The 12,977-nt window shown below is 42.7% G+C and overlaps 3 protein-coding genes across 6 annotated transcripts in view; 2 read left to right on the top strand and 1 right to left on the bottom strand.

The window, feature by feature from the left end:
* The window catches only part of ofd1 (OFD1 centriole and centriolar satellite protein), a 46,283-nt gene that overhangs the window by 30,698 nt on the left and 2,608 nt on the right, over window positions 1-12,977 (top strand). For both annotated transcript variants that reach the window (XM_058082247.2, XM_078795460.1), the window contains exons 2-18: window positions 4,815-4,904; window positions 5,485-5,688; window positions 5,761-5,829; window positions 5,917-5,938; window positions 6,145-6,252; window positions 6,322-6,458; window positions 6,525-6,698; window positions 6,779-6,885; window positions 7,056-7,175; window positions 8,281-8,354; window positions 8,424-8,515; window positions 8,612-8,801; window positions 8,923-9,053; window positions 9,899-10,010; window positions 11,133-11,813; window positions 12,000-12,153; window positions 12,241-12,332. In XM_058082247.2, the coding sequence (XP_057938230.2) occupies window positions 4,815-4,904; window positions 5,485-5,688; window positions 5,761-5,829; window positions 5,917-5,938; window positions 6,145-6,252; window positions 6,322-6,458; window positions 6,525-6,698; window positions 6,779-6,885; window positions 7,056-7,175; window positions 8,281-8,354; window positions 8,424-8,515; window positions 8,612-8,801; window positions 8,923-9,053; window positions 9,899-10,010; window positions 11,133-11,813; window positions 12,000-12,153; window positions 12,241-12,332 (2,557 nt within the window). The remainder of the gene's footprint in view (window positions 1-4,814; window positions 4,905-5,484; window positions 5,689-5,760; window positions 5,830-5,916; window positions 5,939-6,144; window positions 6,253-6,321; window positions 6,459-6,524; window positions 6,699-6,778; window positions 6,886-7,055; window positions 7,176-8,280; window positions 8,355-8,423; window positions 8,516-8,611; window positions 8,802-8,922; window positions 9,054-9,898; window positions 10,011-11,132; window positions 11,814-11,999; window positions 12,154-12,240; window positions 12,333-12,977) is intronic.
* Window positions 70-2,573, top strand: rab9a (RAB9A, member RAS oncogene family). Its single transcript, XM_078795470.1, has 3 exons — window positions 70-196; window positions 581-728; window positions 1,227-2,573. The coding sequence occupies exon 3, from the start codon at window positions 1,264-1,266 to the stop codon at window positions 1,870-1,872; it is 609 nt and encodes a 202-aa protein (XP_078651596.1). The 5' UTR covers window positions 70-196; window positions 581-728; window positions 1,227-1,263; the 3' UTR covers window positions 1,873-2,573.
* Window positions 2,485-4,373, bottom strand: trappc2 (trafficking protein particle complex subunit 2). Of its 3 annotated transcripts, XM_078795471.1 has the most exons (6): window positions 4,328-4,373; window positions 3,960-4,083; window positions 3,646-3,794; window positions 3,213-3,294; window positions 3,015-3,136; window positions 2,485-2,922 (listed from the first exon to the last, which is right to left on the bottom strand). In XM_078795471.1, exons 2-5 carry the CDS (start codon window positions 4,050-4,052, stop codon window positions 3,038-3,040), a joined length of 423 nt encoding a protein of 140 aa, XP_078651597.1. In that variant the 5' UTR covers window positions 4,053-4,083; window positions 4,328-4,373; the 3' UTR covers window positions 2,485-2,922; window positions 3,015-3,037. The 3 variants fall into 3 exon arrangements, with proteins under 3 accessions (XP_078651597.1, XP_057938269.1, XP_057938270.1); XM_058082286.2 differs by having other exon boundaries at window positions 2,486-3,136; window positions 3,960-4,080; XM_058082287.2 differs by having other exon boundaries at window positions 2,486-3,136.

Below are 12,977 nucleotides of genomic sequence, written 5' to 3' on the forward strand. Positions count from 1 at the left end.
CCATTTACATTTATAAGCTAGGTAAAATGTCGCCTTCTGGTGGTGGAGCCAAGCTGACCCTCTCATTGGGCCGTTTTTGTCACGTGACCAGGGCTGCCCTGTCGCCCCACTTCAGTTATCGTTAGCTTTGTCAGGAGGCTAGCAGCGTTAGCATCGAGCAGGAAACATTGTTGGTCCTGGGCCACGACAAAGAAAGGCAAGCTGTCAAATACGTTCACAATAAATGTTTCAATTTGGCTGACCAAACCGAGGCGTACGCTGTAGCTTTAGAGCTCAAATTGTAAAGAGTGTGAGTTTAGCTAACGTTACAATGAGTATGCTAATTTTGCTGTTGTCATTACTCCAGCTGTGATGACGTATTTTATGGTAGCGATCTCGCATTTTGACACATTTGCAGTTAAACACTCACCACTGCTGTACTTCCGTGTTTGTTTTATGCTTTGCATGTTTCACCGTCGCAACATATGCTTTAATGACATACTACACAACATATGGTGCTCTTTCTTCTGTAGTATGTTTTATAAGCCGTCTTTTGCAGGCTACCCAGCTGATGTAGCGGTCTTGTGCCATCCATTTACAGGCAAACTGGTGTTGCAGGGCAGGCAGTGCAAGTACTGGAGCTACATGGCCGTCCGTACCAACACTGAACAAATGAGCATGTGACTCAGTACCAGGGTCTGCACCACATGATCTGGACAAGTGGAGGAGGAAGCCTAAATCAATCAGTGGTGAGTCTAACCAGCCATTAAATCCCGTGATTATTGTAGAAATGTGATTTGGTTGCGCTTGACCAGACAAAATTATTTGTATTTCCACATTAAAGTGGACAGGGTGTTTTTGCTCAACTACAGAGAGCGCCTGCCTCTCATCGGAATGTGACATACAGCATACAGTGAAAATGAATTTGTATTGCTGCTACAAAAACTGACTAACAACATGTAAGATGATTGTGGTTTGTTGTTTGCGGCATAGTTTTTGTATTGAAACTTCTGCATCGTTTAACACGAGAATGCAACGTTCTAACTACATCTATTTACTGGACAGTAAAGTGGAAAAAGCATAATAGGTCCCCTTTTAAAATTAGATTTTCAGCCGAGTTATATGCTACATTTACACAATACTCACACTGAAGTACAGTATAATTAGTGTCGTGTTTCTATAACAATGGGGGCCACTTACCATTTGAGGCAACGTGGTCATAATGATATGTTGCATCTTTAAAACAGGTCGTCCTTCATTCGCAAAGAGAAGCAGCAAGCAGCCATGTCGACAAAAACATCCCTACTGAAAGTTATCCTCTTGGGTGACGGTGGCGTTGGAAAGAGCTCCATCATGAATCGGTACGTCACCAACAAATTTGACGCGCATCTTTTCCACACCATCGGGGTGGAGTTCCTCAACAAGGACCTGGAGGTGGACGGCCACCAGGTCACTCTGCAGATCTGGGACACTGCCGGTCAGGAGCGCTTTCGCAGCCTGAGGACTCCTTTCTACCGTGGCTCCGACTGCTGTTTGCTCACCTTCAGCGTCGACGACAGTCAGAGTTTCCTCAATTTAGGCAACTGGAAGAAGGAGTTCATCTATTACGCGGACGTCAAAGAGCCAGAGAAGTTCCCTTTTGTGATTTTGGGCAACAAACTGGATGTGACGGAGAGGCAGGTGTCCGCCGAGGAGGCCCAGCAATGGTGCCAGGAGAACGGCAACTACCCGTATTACGAGACCAGCGCCAAGGATGCCACAAATGTAGCGGTGGCCTTCGAGGAGGCGGTGCGCAGAGTGTTGGCAATGGATGAGCGAGCGGACCACCTCATCCCCACGGACACGGTCAAGCTCCACCGAAAGCCTCGCTCCGCCACCACCTGCTGCTCCTAACGTCCATGTGGTGACGAGTAACACATGGATAATGCTGTTAGGTGTACAAAACTGTATTATCATATTAAAAGTAATAACATACTTGATCGGGGTTTGCTTACAGTTGAGATCGGTTGAATAGAAACACTACTAAATGTCCTATAAATACACATAGAAGCACTGGATTCACTCCAGTTCAAAGGTCAGACTGAGAATAAAAATGTCATGTAAGCAATGTATGGGTACCTAGAAATAAGCCAATCAGTAGCTGTGTACTACATAAGAGTGCAAAAATAATATAGATTTAAAAAAATTAATCATGTCGATATGTAGAAAACTAAGCCCCATATACATTTAATGCTAAAGCAATTTATGTTACTAACAAATTTGTTGATTTTGACACCCGTTTGCACATATTTCTGCATTGTGAACAGGTCGCTAAATTCTCAAAGCACTCATGTACTAACTCTGGAATCCAGATTAAATATAAAATACAAAACTGGAAGCGTTTGTTCCTCTGTATTTTTCACTCCCCCACATAATTGCAAATAGCAGGAATTAAAAGTAGAGGAAAATTAGATGGATTTCTGGTTATTATTGATGAAGCCTTCATTATAAGAGTTTGTGTTCTGTTATACAGTTGGTCTTTTTTTTTTTTTTTGCATTTCCTGTTTATATTAATAATATGCCAACAATGAATAAAGCACCTGGGAATCTCTTTGGTTATGTTTATAGCCTTTATGAACATTCATTTTCTATGCCACGTGTACTTTTTATGGTTACTGTCTCTGGAGCCTATCCCATGTATACATACACTGTGTCTTTTTTTTTGCCAGGCATAGACCCACGACCCACTGCCTCAAATGTGAAGAAAATTAGTTTTAATGTGAGAAAAGTGAGCTAACGCTTCAAAGTACATACCTAAACAAAAGTGATTAAATGTTTACATTTGGCACCCCATACACGGGGGCATAACAAAACCATTCAGAACCACTAAATTAAGTTATTATGTTAAGAAAACCTATGCGTACATGGAGAAACACTGATATCTTACTTGATGTGGAGTCATACCTGACAACAAAATGCAAAACAATCAGAAAATAATTTACAAAGATATACATTTAAGCATTCACACTAAAAACAATTATAGACTGCAAACTTACATTCATCTTTCAAATCATGACAATTAATTCAGGAGGTGCTTCTTCCCAAGAAACTGCACTTTTCTTTCAAAAGCCGTGGAGCGGATCGGTGCGTTGGTCTCGTAGAATGGATTCATGGCAAACTAGAAGGCAGTGAAGCAATACTAAAAAAAACTCAGTACCAAAGCGAGAATATGTCTTGTTGGAAAGGCTACTTACCTTAATGTATAAATCATACACATCGTTAAAAAAGTTCTTGATTCCGTCTTCTTGCCGCACATCATGAAGCATGATGAATCTTATATGTACGCCAAATAATTAAAGAACATTCTGTATGATCAGGACAAATTTAAAGCGACCATTTCTGTCAATCATCTTGCTACACTTGTGTTGCCAGCTATTAACAATAATGGCTTTGTGTTGTCATTTTCAGTGGATAGTCAGTCTTTTCATTGCAAATGTTGATCCAAAATCAGAACTAAAGTCTGCCCTCTGATCATACACAGACAGGAAAAAAAGGGTTCAAGGGTCAAAATGTGTGCCGTGTATAAAAATTGTGCAGGTCTGCAAGCTGTGCACTGACTACTCTAAAATATATAAACCGTAATGCCGTTTCTATAGCATTGGCTCTAAGAAAATACATTGCAAAAGGATATGACTCGCAGTGACAAATGCGGAAACAAACCATTCGTTGAACTTGTCCACAGTCTTTAGGTACATGTTGTTTGACAGCCACATGTTTTCATCCACCAGGTCCAGAGCTGCGTGTGCAATAAACTGGTTTAAGTGACGGTGGTCATCCTGTGGACAGAAAAGTGTCAAATGTTAAGATAAACATCTGTCATTCAATGGCGTGTCCAAACTGGTACCGCCTGCTGCAGTTTGGTTATCCTAGACAAATGTAAACGAGTAGGACTCATCGTGACAGAAATGAATGATGTATTGTTCGATTAATCCACTTTCTACCTTAGATTCAGGCTTCCCAGACGGTAAGAACTCCATCTCAAACACCGGGTTGTCATGATGACCAACCATGACGAAGTAAAAACTGCCGGACATGATTTGTTCTGCTTCTCACCAAACCGCCCTGCTGGGAATTCGAACCAAATTAAAAATTCACCAAAACGATGAGCAGTCGGAAATATTAGCATCACCCTGCATTTGAATTACTTGCAGTTAGCCACAGACCCTGTAATCCAGTAATCATCATCGTTATACGAATGTGAGCAGTGAGCATCAGCACCTTAACACCTAAACTGAACCTAGTAATACTAATAACAGTAATTACACTCACTGATTATGAACCGCTTATGAATTATGAATCGTTTACTTACCTACTGTTTTGACTTCCGAGAAAGAAGTGAGCAATGTCGCATGAATATTACGTCATTGTCAAGCAAACAACTATATATTTTTATTTTATATTTTTTGTATTGGTGGAATGAAATTTACTAATTGCATACTATGTACGATGTGTTATATAATAGCAAATATATTATATAGTCATTATTATTATAAATAGTATACATGTTTTGTGACGTCATCACTGTAGGCCGGAACTAACGTTGCCGTTGACGGGTTTAAATCGGAGGGCACGGCTTCGACGGCGTATCGTTGGGACGCTCTTTGGATTTTAAGCGGAGTCGAGCAACTCCAAAGCAAAAATGACTAAAATTGCAATAGCATAAAATTAAACGCCACTGAACTCGCAGGAGTGCTTTTAGAAATCACCGGAAGCACATCATCTCTTGTCATGTCAACTCTGCCGTTGGACTTGTCGTCTTTCTTCTTTTGAGGAGTGCAAGTAAATACTGAAATATGTCAACCCAGGAAGACACTTTATCCCCGGATGAGCTAAGGAAGAAGCTCTATAAAACACTGAGGGATAGGGGAGTGCTGAATACACTTAAAGTAAGTCACAGTGGAATGACATCTTGTTATTGTTATTGTCTCGGGGGTGCGAAGCTAATTTAGTGGGTTAGCGATGTGTGTTGACTGTAATACCGGGCTTGTTCAACGAAGGTAGCTCAAGCAGCTATATCATTGTGATAATTTAAGATAATCTCACAACCTGGTCCAGACTTTCATCTTTAAAAATCGTTTTTGAAAGCGCCTCTGATAAATTCGCAGATGGCGTCACCTTTTATCCAGAACCGGGTGGTCCTGACAAAACACGTCAACACTACCACCTAGTGGTCACCCCTAGGTGCAGCATGTCTCAAGAGCACACTGGTGCAACTCATCAGTCGACCTAGTACTTACCTGTCACAAATAGTGATGATTTCATTTTGATATGGCCATGAATAAATGGATGAGTGTTTTACTGGTAGGGCAAGGTGAGTCCCCGCCTACCCCGCCTTATGCCCGAAGTCAGCTGGGATAGGCTCCATCCTACCCCGGCAAACCTCATGAGGATAAGAGACATAGAAAATGGATGTATGAGAAGCATCCTGACCCCCTTTCACACTATACCCCCCTTGGTGTGATGCAGACCCAGCTGCGCAACCAACTCATCCAAGAGCTAAAACCTCCACCTTTAAGCGGAGCAGAACCAACTCTGAGAACAGCCGCCCTGAGATCAAACTACCTCCTGGTCTCCGCCTGTAACAACATAGTGGCAGATTATCTTCACTGCTCAGGATATGAGTACTCCTTATCTGTGTTCTGCCCTGAGAGCGGCCTGTGCAAAGACAAGGTGAGAATGAATATCAAATGACAAACCTCAACAGCATGAACTGGAAACGCTAATATTTTTTTATTTTGGCAGGTATTCAAGAAAGGCGATATCCTTCAGCTTCTTAAAATCAGCCCCGAGTCATCACTGTACAAATCTCTGGTAATGGAAAGTACAATATACAATCTGTTGCTGAAAGAAAGTACCGTTAAATGTAATAGTTGTACTTTTTTAAATACTTTTTTACAGTCTTCAAGCAGCAACGATCCAGGTATGTAACTAACCTGGGACTGGGCATCTGATTTTTTTTGTTCTTATTTCAGATGTATATTTAATAATAATAATAAATACTATTCTAGATATATTGGTAAATGTGATTATAAATTAATATCATAGTGCTTTAACTACTAAATTAATACACAACAGCATCAGGGCGGTATTCATGTCATGTTTTTGGTATCTATTTGTCATCATCAGGCTTCCTCATCAACCTTGTGTCAAATCTCACACATCATCATTCTCCTGGCCTGTCCTGCGATGCTGACACGCAGACAACCAGCTCGTCAAGTTATGAACAGTCCCTTGGTATGATCACTTTAAAAAATATCTCAGGGACGTCCGTGGTCTTTAATTTGCCTGCTGCTTCATTTCCAGTTGAGAAGATGAAAATGATTGACAAGGAATACGAGAATGTGAATTACAGCGGCGACAAGTCATTTTCATTCCAGTCCAAACTGGCTTCCTACAGAAGAGAACTAGAAACCCAGATGCAAATTGAAATGAATACAAAGGTACTCAAAAAGTCAAGACTCTTTGTTTCTTCACGTCGGCCTTAACGTTGACTTCTTTCTTTAAAGATGGAGCATTTTAAAGACGTGGAGATAGCCAAGGTTAAGATGGAGGAAAAGGCGCTTTGCCAGAAGGAGTTTGACAAGCTGAAGCAGGAACTGGAGAAAACCTACGAGATGAAGGCGAAGGCGTTGAACACCCGTGAGAAAAACGCCATCGAGAGGCTGCAAAAGCAGCAAGAGGTACAAAGCGGCTAATGCTAGGCTATCATTATATTTGGGTGATTTTTGTCTTATGTTATTTATACTTTTTGACACCTCAGATTGAGGAAAAGGACATCTACATGCAGAGGCAAATGGTGCTGAAGGAAATCGAAACGCTGCGAGACAGAGAGAATGAGCTGCGGATGCGAATGGAGGCATTTCAAAAGTATGTGTCATTATTCTTATTTCCCCATACATTGAAATATCCATACTGACCAGAATAGAAGTATTATGGGTGCAACAGGGGTCATTTTATATTGGGGTCAATATGGTCATGTCTTGAAAATTCCTATCCGAGAAAGAATATTGACCTAAACTGAATGAAATGAAATGCAGGAGCTGTGAAATACACGAAGACAAGGTGAAGACCGGTGACGAGCTGATGAGGAGGAGAGAACTAGCAGTGAAGACGATGGAGGACACGTATGACCAGAGGCTGAAAAGTGACATCTCTTGGTATGCTTCGCTGTCCAACAGCGTTGATGCTACGCTTTATAGTGGAAGTCGATCAAATACCGTTGTTGTATGCTATGGAACCAGTTAATCACATTAAACGAGGGATTACTGTAATTTCTTAAATTCAAATAGCCCGGGCTAATAGCAGTGGGCTATTTGTGGCCCACTGCTCTTTTTTTATGGGCGTTTTACATTTATAATTAAGCAATACAACAATAAAAAAATGGAAAAAAGCTGAAAAAAATACTCCATTTATAAATAAGGAATCCCACTTATCATGGTTTGCTATGGAACCAGTTAACCACATTAAAGGAGGGATTACTGTCATTTCTTAAATTTAAGTAGCTATTTGTGGCCCACTTTTACATTTAAAATTAAGCAATACAACAACAAAAAATTGGGAAAAAAAAGCTAAAAAATACTCCTTATGAATAAGGAATCCCACTTATCATGGTTTGCTATGGAACCAGTTAACCACATTAAACGAGGGATTACTGTAATTTCTTAAATTCAAATAGCCCGGGGGCTATTTGCGGCCCACTGCTCTTTTTTATGGGCGTTTTACATTTACAATTAAGCAATACAACAACAAAAAATGAAGAGGAAAAAAAAGCTGAAAAATACTTAATTTATAAATAAGGAATCCCACTTATCATGGTTTGCTATGGAACCAGTTAACCACATTAAACGAGGGATTACTGTCATTTCTTAAATTCAAATAGCCCACCGCTCTTTTTTAATGGGCGTTTTACATTTACAATTAAGCAATACAACAACAAAAAAATGTAAAAAAGCTGAAAAAATACTCCATTTATAAATAAGGAATCCCACTTATCATGGTTTGCTATGGAACCAGTTAACCACATTAAATGAGGGATTACTGTCATTTCTTAAATTCAAATAGCCCGCCGGCTATTTGCGGCCCACTGCTCTTTTTTTTATGGGTGTCTTACATTTACAATTAAGCAATACAACAACAAAAAATGAAAAAAAGCTGAAAAATACTCCTTATAAATAAGGTATCCCACTTATCATGGTTTGTTATGGAACCAGTTAACCACATTAAACGAGGGATTACTGTCATTTCTTGAATTTGCCATCACAGGTATCAGCTGCAGCTAAAGGAGGATTACCTGAAGAGAACAGAGGAACTAACAGCCAGTGAAAGCCGCAACAAAGGTGACTATTTAAACAAATCCCAAATCAGGCTTGTTCAGCTTTAAGCTCATGTTTACCGTCCTTTCTCAGAGGAAACCAAACACATCCAAAAGGAGTCTGCCGCAATGAAGCTAAAATTGGAGGAGCACAGTAAAGCCTGCTCGGAGCTGAAGCGGCTACAGGTGAAACAAACCAGCAGTTGCGCCATAATTTGCAGCACTCCTTGTACAACGACCACTCCTGAACGTGAGTACGCTCATTTCACCGTCCTCTCCCAGGTGGAGCTGGAGGCAGCGCAGCAGCAAAGCTCTCTGCTCAATCAACAGAATGACTTGCTGAGGGAAAGAATGGACAGTATGAGCGACTTTGCCAGTTTGAAGCAAGATAAAGCGCTTTTGCAGGGGCAGGTGCAGCTTCTTAAAACACAGCTGGAGGAGGCGCAGGAGGAGAAACAGCGTCTCTGTGCAGGTCAGCTACAGATCCTTTACATGCCCCATGCCCACGAGTTAGACCTTTGCATGAAATCTGCATATAATTCAAAAGTATGTTATGATGCTTGATGTTTGTATACGTTCGTCTCTTGTCTCAGACTTGGACAAGCCATCCACAGAGCAGCTGGCCTTGCAGGCAGAGCTCCAAAAGCTCCAGAGAGCTCGCAAAGTGGACGAAGAAGAGTTTGCAAACCAGAAGCAGGTCCTGCAGACACAGCTACAGATGGAGGTAAATCCGCTTGTGTGCCTCTCAACACTAGCCACGTTTACATCTCTTTCCCAATGACCTTTCCGAAAGCAATGGTATCCATGGAAAGGAATATTCCAATCGCGTGTCTCCATGCGCCGCTATAATCAACCAGAATAGTCAATGGGGCATGCCCAGTAAAACGTAAACACCAACATCACGTGATACCGACTTCCTGGAGTTTTTCTTCCACTTGTTGGAATAACTCCGTATTGCCAGTTTTTCCTTCGTCCAGTCTTGGAATTTAGTTTGAATCCAAAACAAACTTTCCTTAGCAGTCCAGTGCCGATTGCTGGCCTCCATTTTTAAAAGTGAAGAACGTCTGGAGCTGCGTGTTACGTCATATCTCAGCATTGGCTGAAAGAACGCACCCGGGAACAGGAAAAGATAAAGTTCAATCTTGCTAATATTTGATAATGAAGCTGGGCACATGTTTTATATAGATATGTATTTTCTTTTGGAATAAAAGTGGACTTGTGAATGGCGTATAGAAGGGTTTAGATTCTGTTCCACAGATGGCGCTAATGCACACCAAAGCTGCTTGCCAACCGCCAATAAACAACAGAAGAAGAAGAAGAACGCAGTCTGACAACTTTCCGTTTGAGCGGGTACAAGATACCTCAATCGGATTGGGGAAAGGAATATTCCACCCCTGGGAATCCCATTATATATTCATTGGGATTGGCACTTTTCTTTGGGAATGAGGTGTATACAAAGGTTACATTCTTTCCGTTTGAGCAAATAACCCCAATGGAATTGGAATATTTGGGTCCATGTATACGTGGCCAATGTAACGATGTCTAGTCAAGCTTCCTGTGTCGTTTTAGGTGGAGCGATGCGGCGAACTCAAGGCGCAGCTGATGGAATGCGAGGAGAAGTTACAGTGGATGACTGCTCACGTCGAGGACCTCAAGGTTCAGATTCGCCAAACTCAACAAGGTATCTCGTACGGCTTTGCTTTGGCTCCCTACGAAAGATCCATATGAAAAATACAACTGGATGTAAAATAAGCTTATGTGTGCTGTTTAGAAAGGATAGTTTAGTTTGCTTAGGCTGGACTTATTCCTCTGCAGGGCGCTGCTTCATGCCAAAGCCAATAGTCCAGCACACGGTTCTCCATAAAACTACCAACAACTAGTCGTGTTTTTGTTATACAGTGGAACACTTAAAGTCAGAGTTCAAACTACCATAAGCCGAAATATTAAGACCACATTCCAAAAACATGCTAGGTTAATTGGCCACTCCAAATTGTCCATAGGTATGAATGTGAGTGTGAATGGTTGTTTGTCTATATGTGCCCTGTGATTGGCTGGCCACCAGTCCAGGGTGTACCCCGCCTCTCGCCCGAAGACAGCTGGGATAGGCTCCAGCACCCTCGCGACCCTCGTGAAGATAAGCGGTAGAAAATGAATGAATGAATATTGTGATGCAGCTAGGAGTCCCGGGTTCAATTCCACCCTCGGCCACTCGGTTAATTAGCCACTCCAAATTGTCAACCTAGCATGTTTTTGGAATGGGGCTGCATGGCGATCGAGTGGTTAGCAAGCAGACCTCACAGCTAGAAGACCAGGGTTCAATTCCACCCCCGACCCTTGTGAGGATAAGCGGTAGTAAATGAATGAATGAATGAATGAGTGTAAAGGTGACTGTAGGGGTGTTATTTCAGGTCTAGAGCACTCTAATAATGTTAAAAACTGTATTTAGAAGGTCATAAACGGGTTCTCGGCTGCACGGCGGTCGAGTGGTTAGCGCGCAGACCTCACAGCTAGGAGTCCCGGGTTCAATGCCACCCTCAGTCATCTCTGTGTGGAGTTTGCATGTTCTCCCCGTGCATGCGTGGGTTTCCTACGGGTACTCCGGTTTCCTCCCACATTCCAAAAACATGCTAGGTTAATTAGCCACTCCAAATTGTCCATAGGTATGAATGTGAGTGTGAATGGTTGTTTGTCTATATGTGCCCTGTGATTGGCTGGCCACCAGTTCGTGAGGACAAGCGTTAGAAAATGAATGAATGAAAAGTCATTTTGTCTAATATCGTGTGTGCTTCTTCTCAATTTGCAGCTCTTGAAAACGAAGTGCTGCGTAACCCCAAGCCGTCTCTGGTCGATCGCTCTGTGTTGAATTTCGGCGGCGACAAGCTGGTTCCCCCCGATATCTACGTTGACCGAGCGTCGCTCAGGCCCCGGGCGGCCTACGATCAAATGAGAGACGTGGACGCGCACGCGCAAGGTGACAAATTCCACTGGACCGACTCCAGCTCTGACTTGGAGATGCTGGCTGAAACCAACGCTCGCATCCAGCAGCTGGCGAGAGAGGCTGAGGCTCTGGACGAAGCTTGCAGGAAGTACCAGCAGGGGGCGGCGCGCACCAACTTCTCAAACGCTCGTCCTCCAAAGCCCCTGCATCGGGTGGACTCTCCTCTGTTGACACAAGCGTCCGACCTCTTCCTTCCTTACACCGACCGCCAATCAAAGACCATATTAAGATCTCGCTCTCCCAAAAAAAATCGCCGCTCCTCCGCGGCAACTTACGACACCAGAAACGCCTTCGCAGCTACTCAGCACAGAGTAACCTTCTCCCAAGACCAAAACCACAATTCCGCCGGTCTTCTCTCAGCGGCTAGCAGCCTTTCATCTGCTGAGCCTCAGTCTGCAAGAGATGACCCCCCCCAGGACAGACACTCGTTCAGACGTCTGTCCCCCCTCCCCAGCAGCAGAACGCCTCATCAAGATGCGGCAGAAGGTACTCCACACTTCATTATATACACCCGCACACTCCAATCCAATGAAAAAGCGTGTTACCGTGACCGTATGCATATTATCCATATACCGTAGTTATCAAATTGTGGAGGTGTACCTAATGTTGGGGCCAGTCCGCGTCCGACCCCTGCAATGCTCTCAGCAACATTCCGCTCTTTGTCCTCTCCAGAGGTTCTTCTGTCCCCCTTGTTCCGGGACTTGTCACACGACAGCCGCCTTCACTCTGCCCCCCGAGACCAGGCATCCAGCTCATGTGAACTCTCCCCCGAGCCGAGCCCCCCACGCAGTCCTCAGCTCCAGAGCACAGCGCGGGACCCACGCAGGTACCCGTCCCCCGCCGCTTTGTTTGCACCGTGACTTGCATGAACACAATACGTTCAAAACTAAGTCCGAACCCGGGATCATTGCAGTGCTCCAAATCCACCTTGCGTCTCCGCCAGCTCGCAGTCGTCCCCGCAGCCGGAGAGAATAAGCGTTGAGGATCTCGCAGGGATCTCGCCAGGTACGCCGACATTTTTAACCTTGCTCTTGTGTTAGCTTAGCTGAAGCTTCCATGATGAGAAGAGGAGTTGGTTGTCATTGTGTTGGCTAATTGTACACTTATGATTTCAGTTTTGGCTCAAAATATTGCTTTATAGTCATATTATTATAACCGGGTTGCAACCGACCCTAACAATACAGTGGTCATAATTTCAACTAGACCAGGGGTCTCAAACTCAATTCACCTGCAGGCCACCTGAGCTAGGTTCTGGGTGAAGCAAAAAACACATTTATTAAAAAAAAAATCAATTAAAAAAATCTTCAATGCTTTTGCTTCTGCTATACCCTATACTTTTTCAGTACTTTGGTTCCGGTTTTCCACACCAAAATATCTGATAAAACATTCCACTGTTTTCAAATATCATAATTTTTATTTTTTTATACACAAAATAAGATTAAAAAAAATAAACAAATCAAGAATAAAGACAATCAATCAATCAATCAGTAATAAATAAGTAAAATAATAATAAAACAGCAAATAAGAAAAACGTAAGAAACCACATATTATTTTAACATGAACATTAATGAAACTTAATAATTTGACCCAATTAGCAAGTTAGCATCGTACTCAGCGTCGTAACTTAAACAACATGTTTGATGAGATGCT

Source organism: Doryrhamphus excisus, linkage group LG12, assembly GCF_037039965.1.
Source record: "Doryrhamphus excisus strain RoL-2023G ecotype Guam linkage group LG12, RoL_Dexc_Guam_v1.1, whole genome shotgun sequence".
Classification (NCBI taxonomy): Eukaryota; Metazoa; Chordata; class Actinopteri; order Syngnathiformes; family Syngnathidae; genus Doryrhamphus; species Doryrhamphus excisus.

What these genes read in the sequence shown, in the direction of transcription:
- rab9a (XM_078795470.1), top strand. Translation starts at nt 1,264, where the DNA reads ATGTCGACAAAAACATCCCTACTGAAAGTTATCCTCTTGGGTGACGGT.
- trappc2 (XM_078795471.1), bottom strand. Translation starts at nt 4,052, where the DNA reads ATGTCCGGCAGTTTTTACTTCGTCATGGTTGGTCATCATGACAACCCG. An exon ending in TTTGTCACTGCGAGTCATAT is followed by an intron (nt 3,295 to 3,645) that starts CCTTTTGCAATG and finishes TGGCGTACATAT; the next exon opens with AAGATTCATCATGCTTCATG. An exon ending in TGTATGATTTATACATTAAG is followed by an intron (nt 3,137 to 3,212) that starts GTAAGTAGCCTT and finishes ACTGCCTTCTAG; the next exon opens with TTTGCCATGAATCCATTCTA.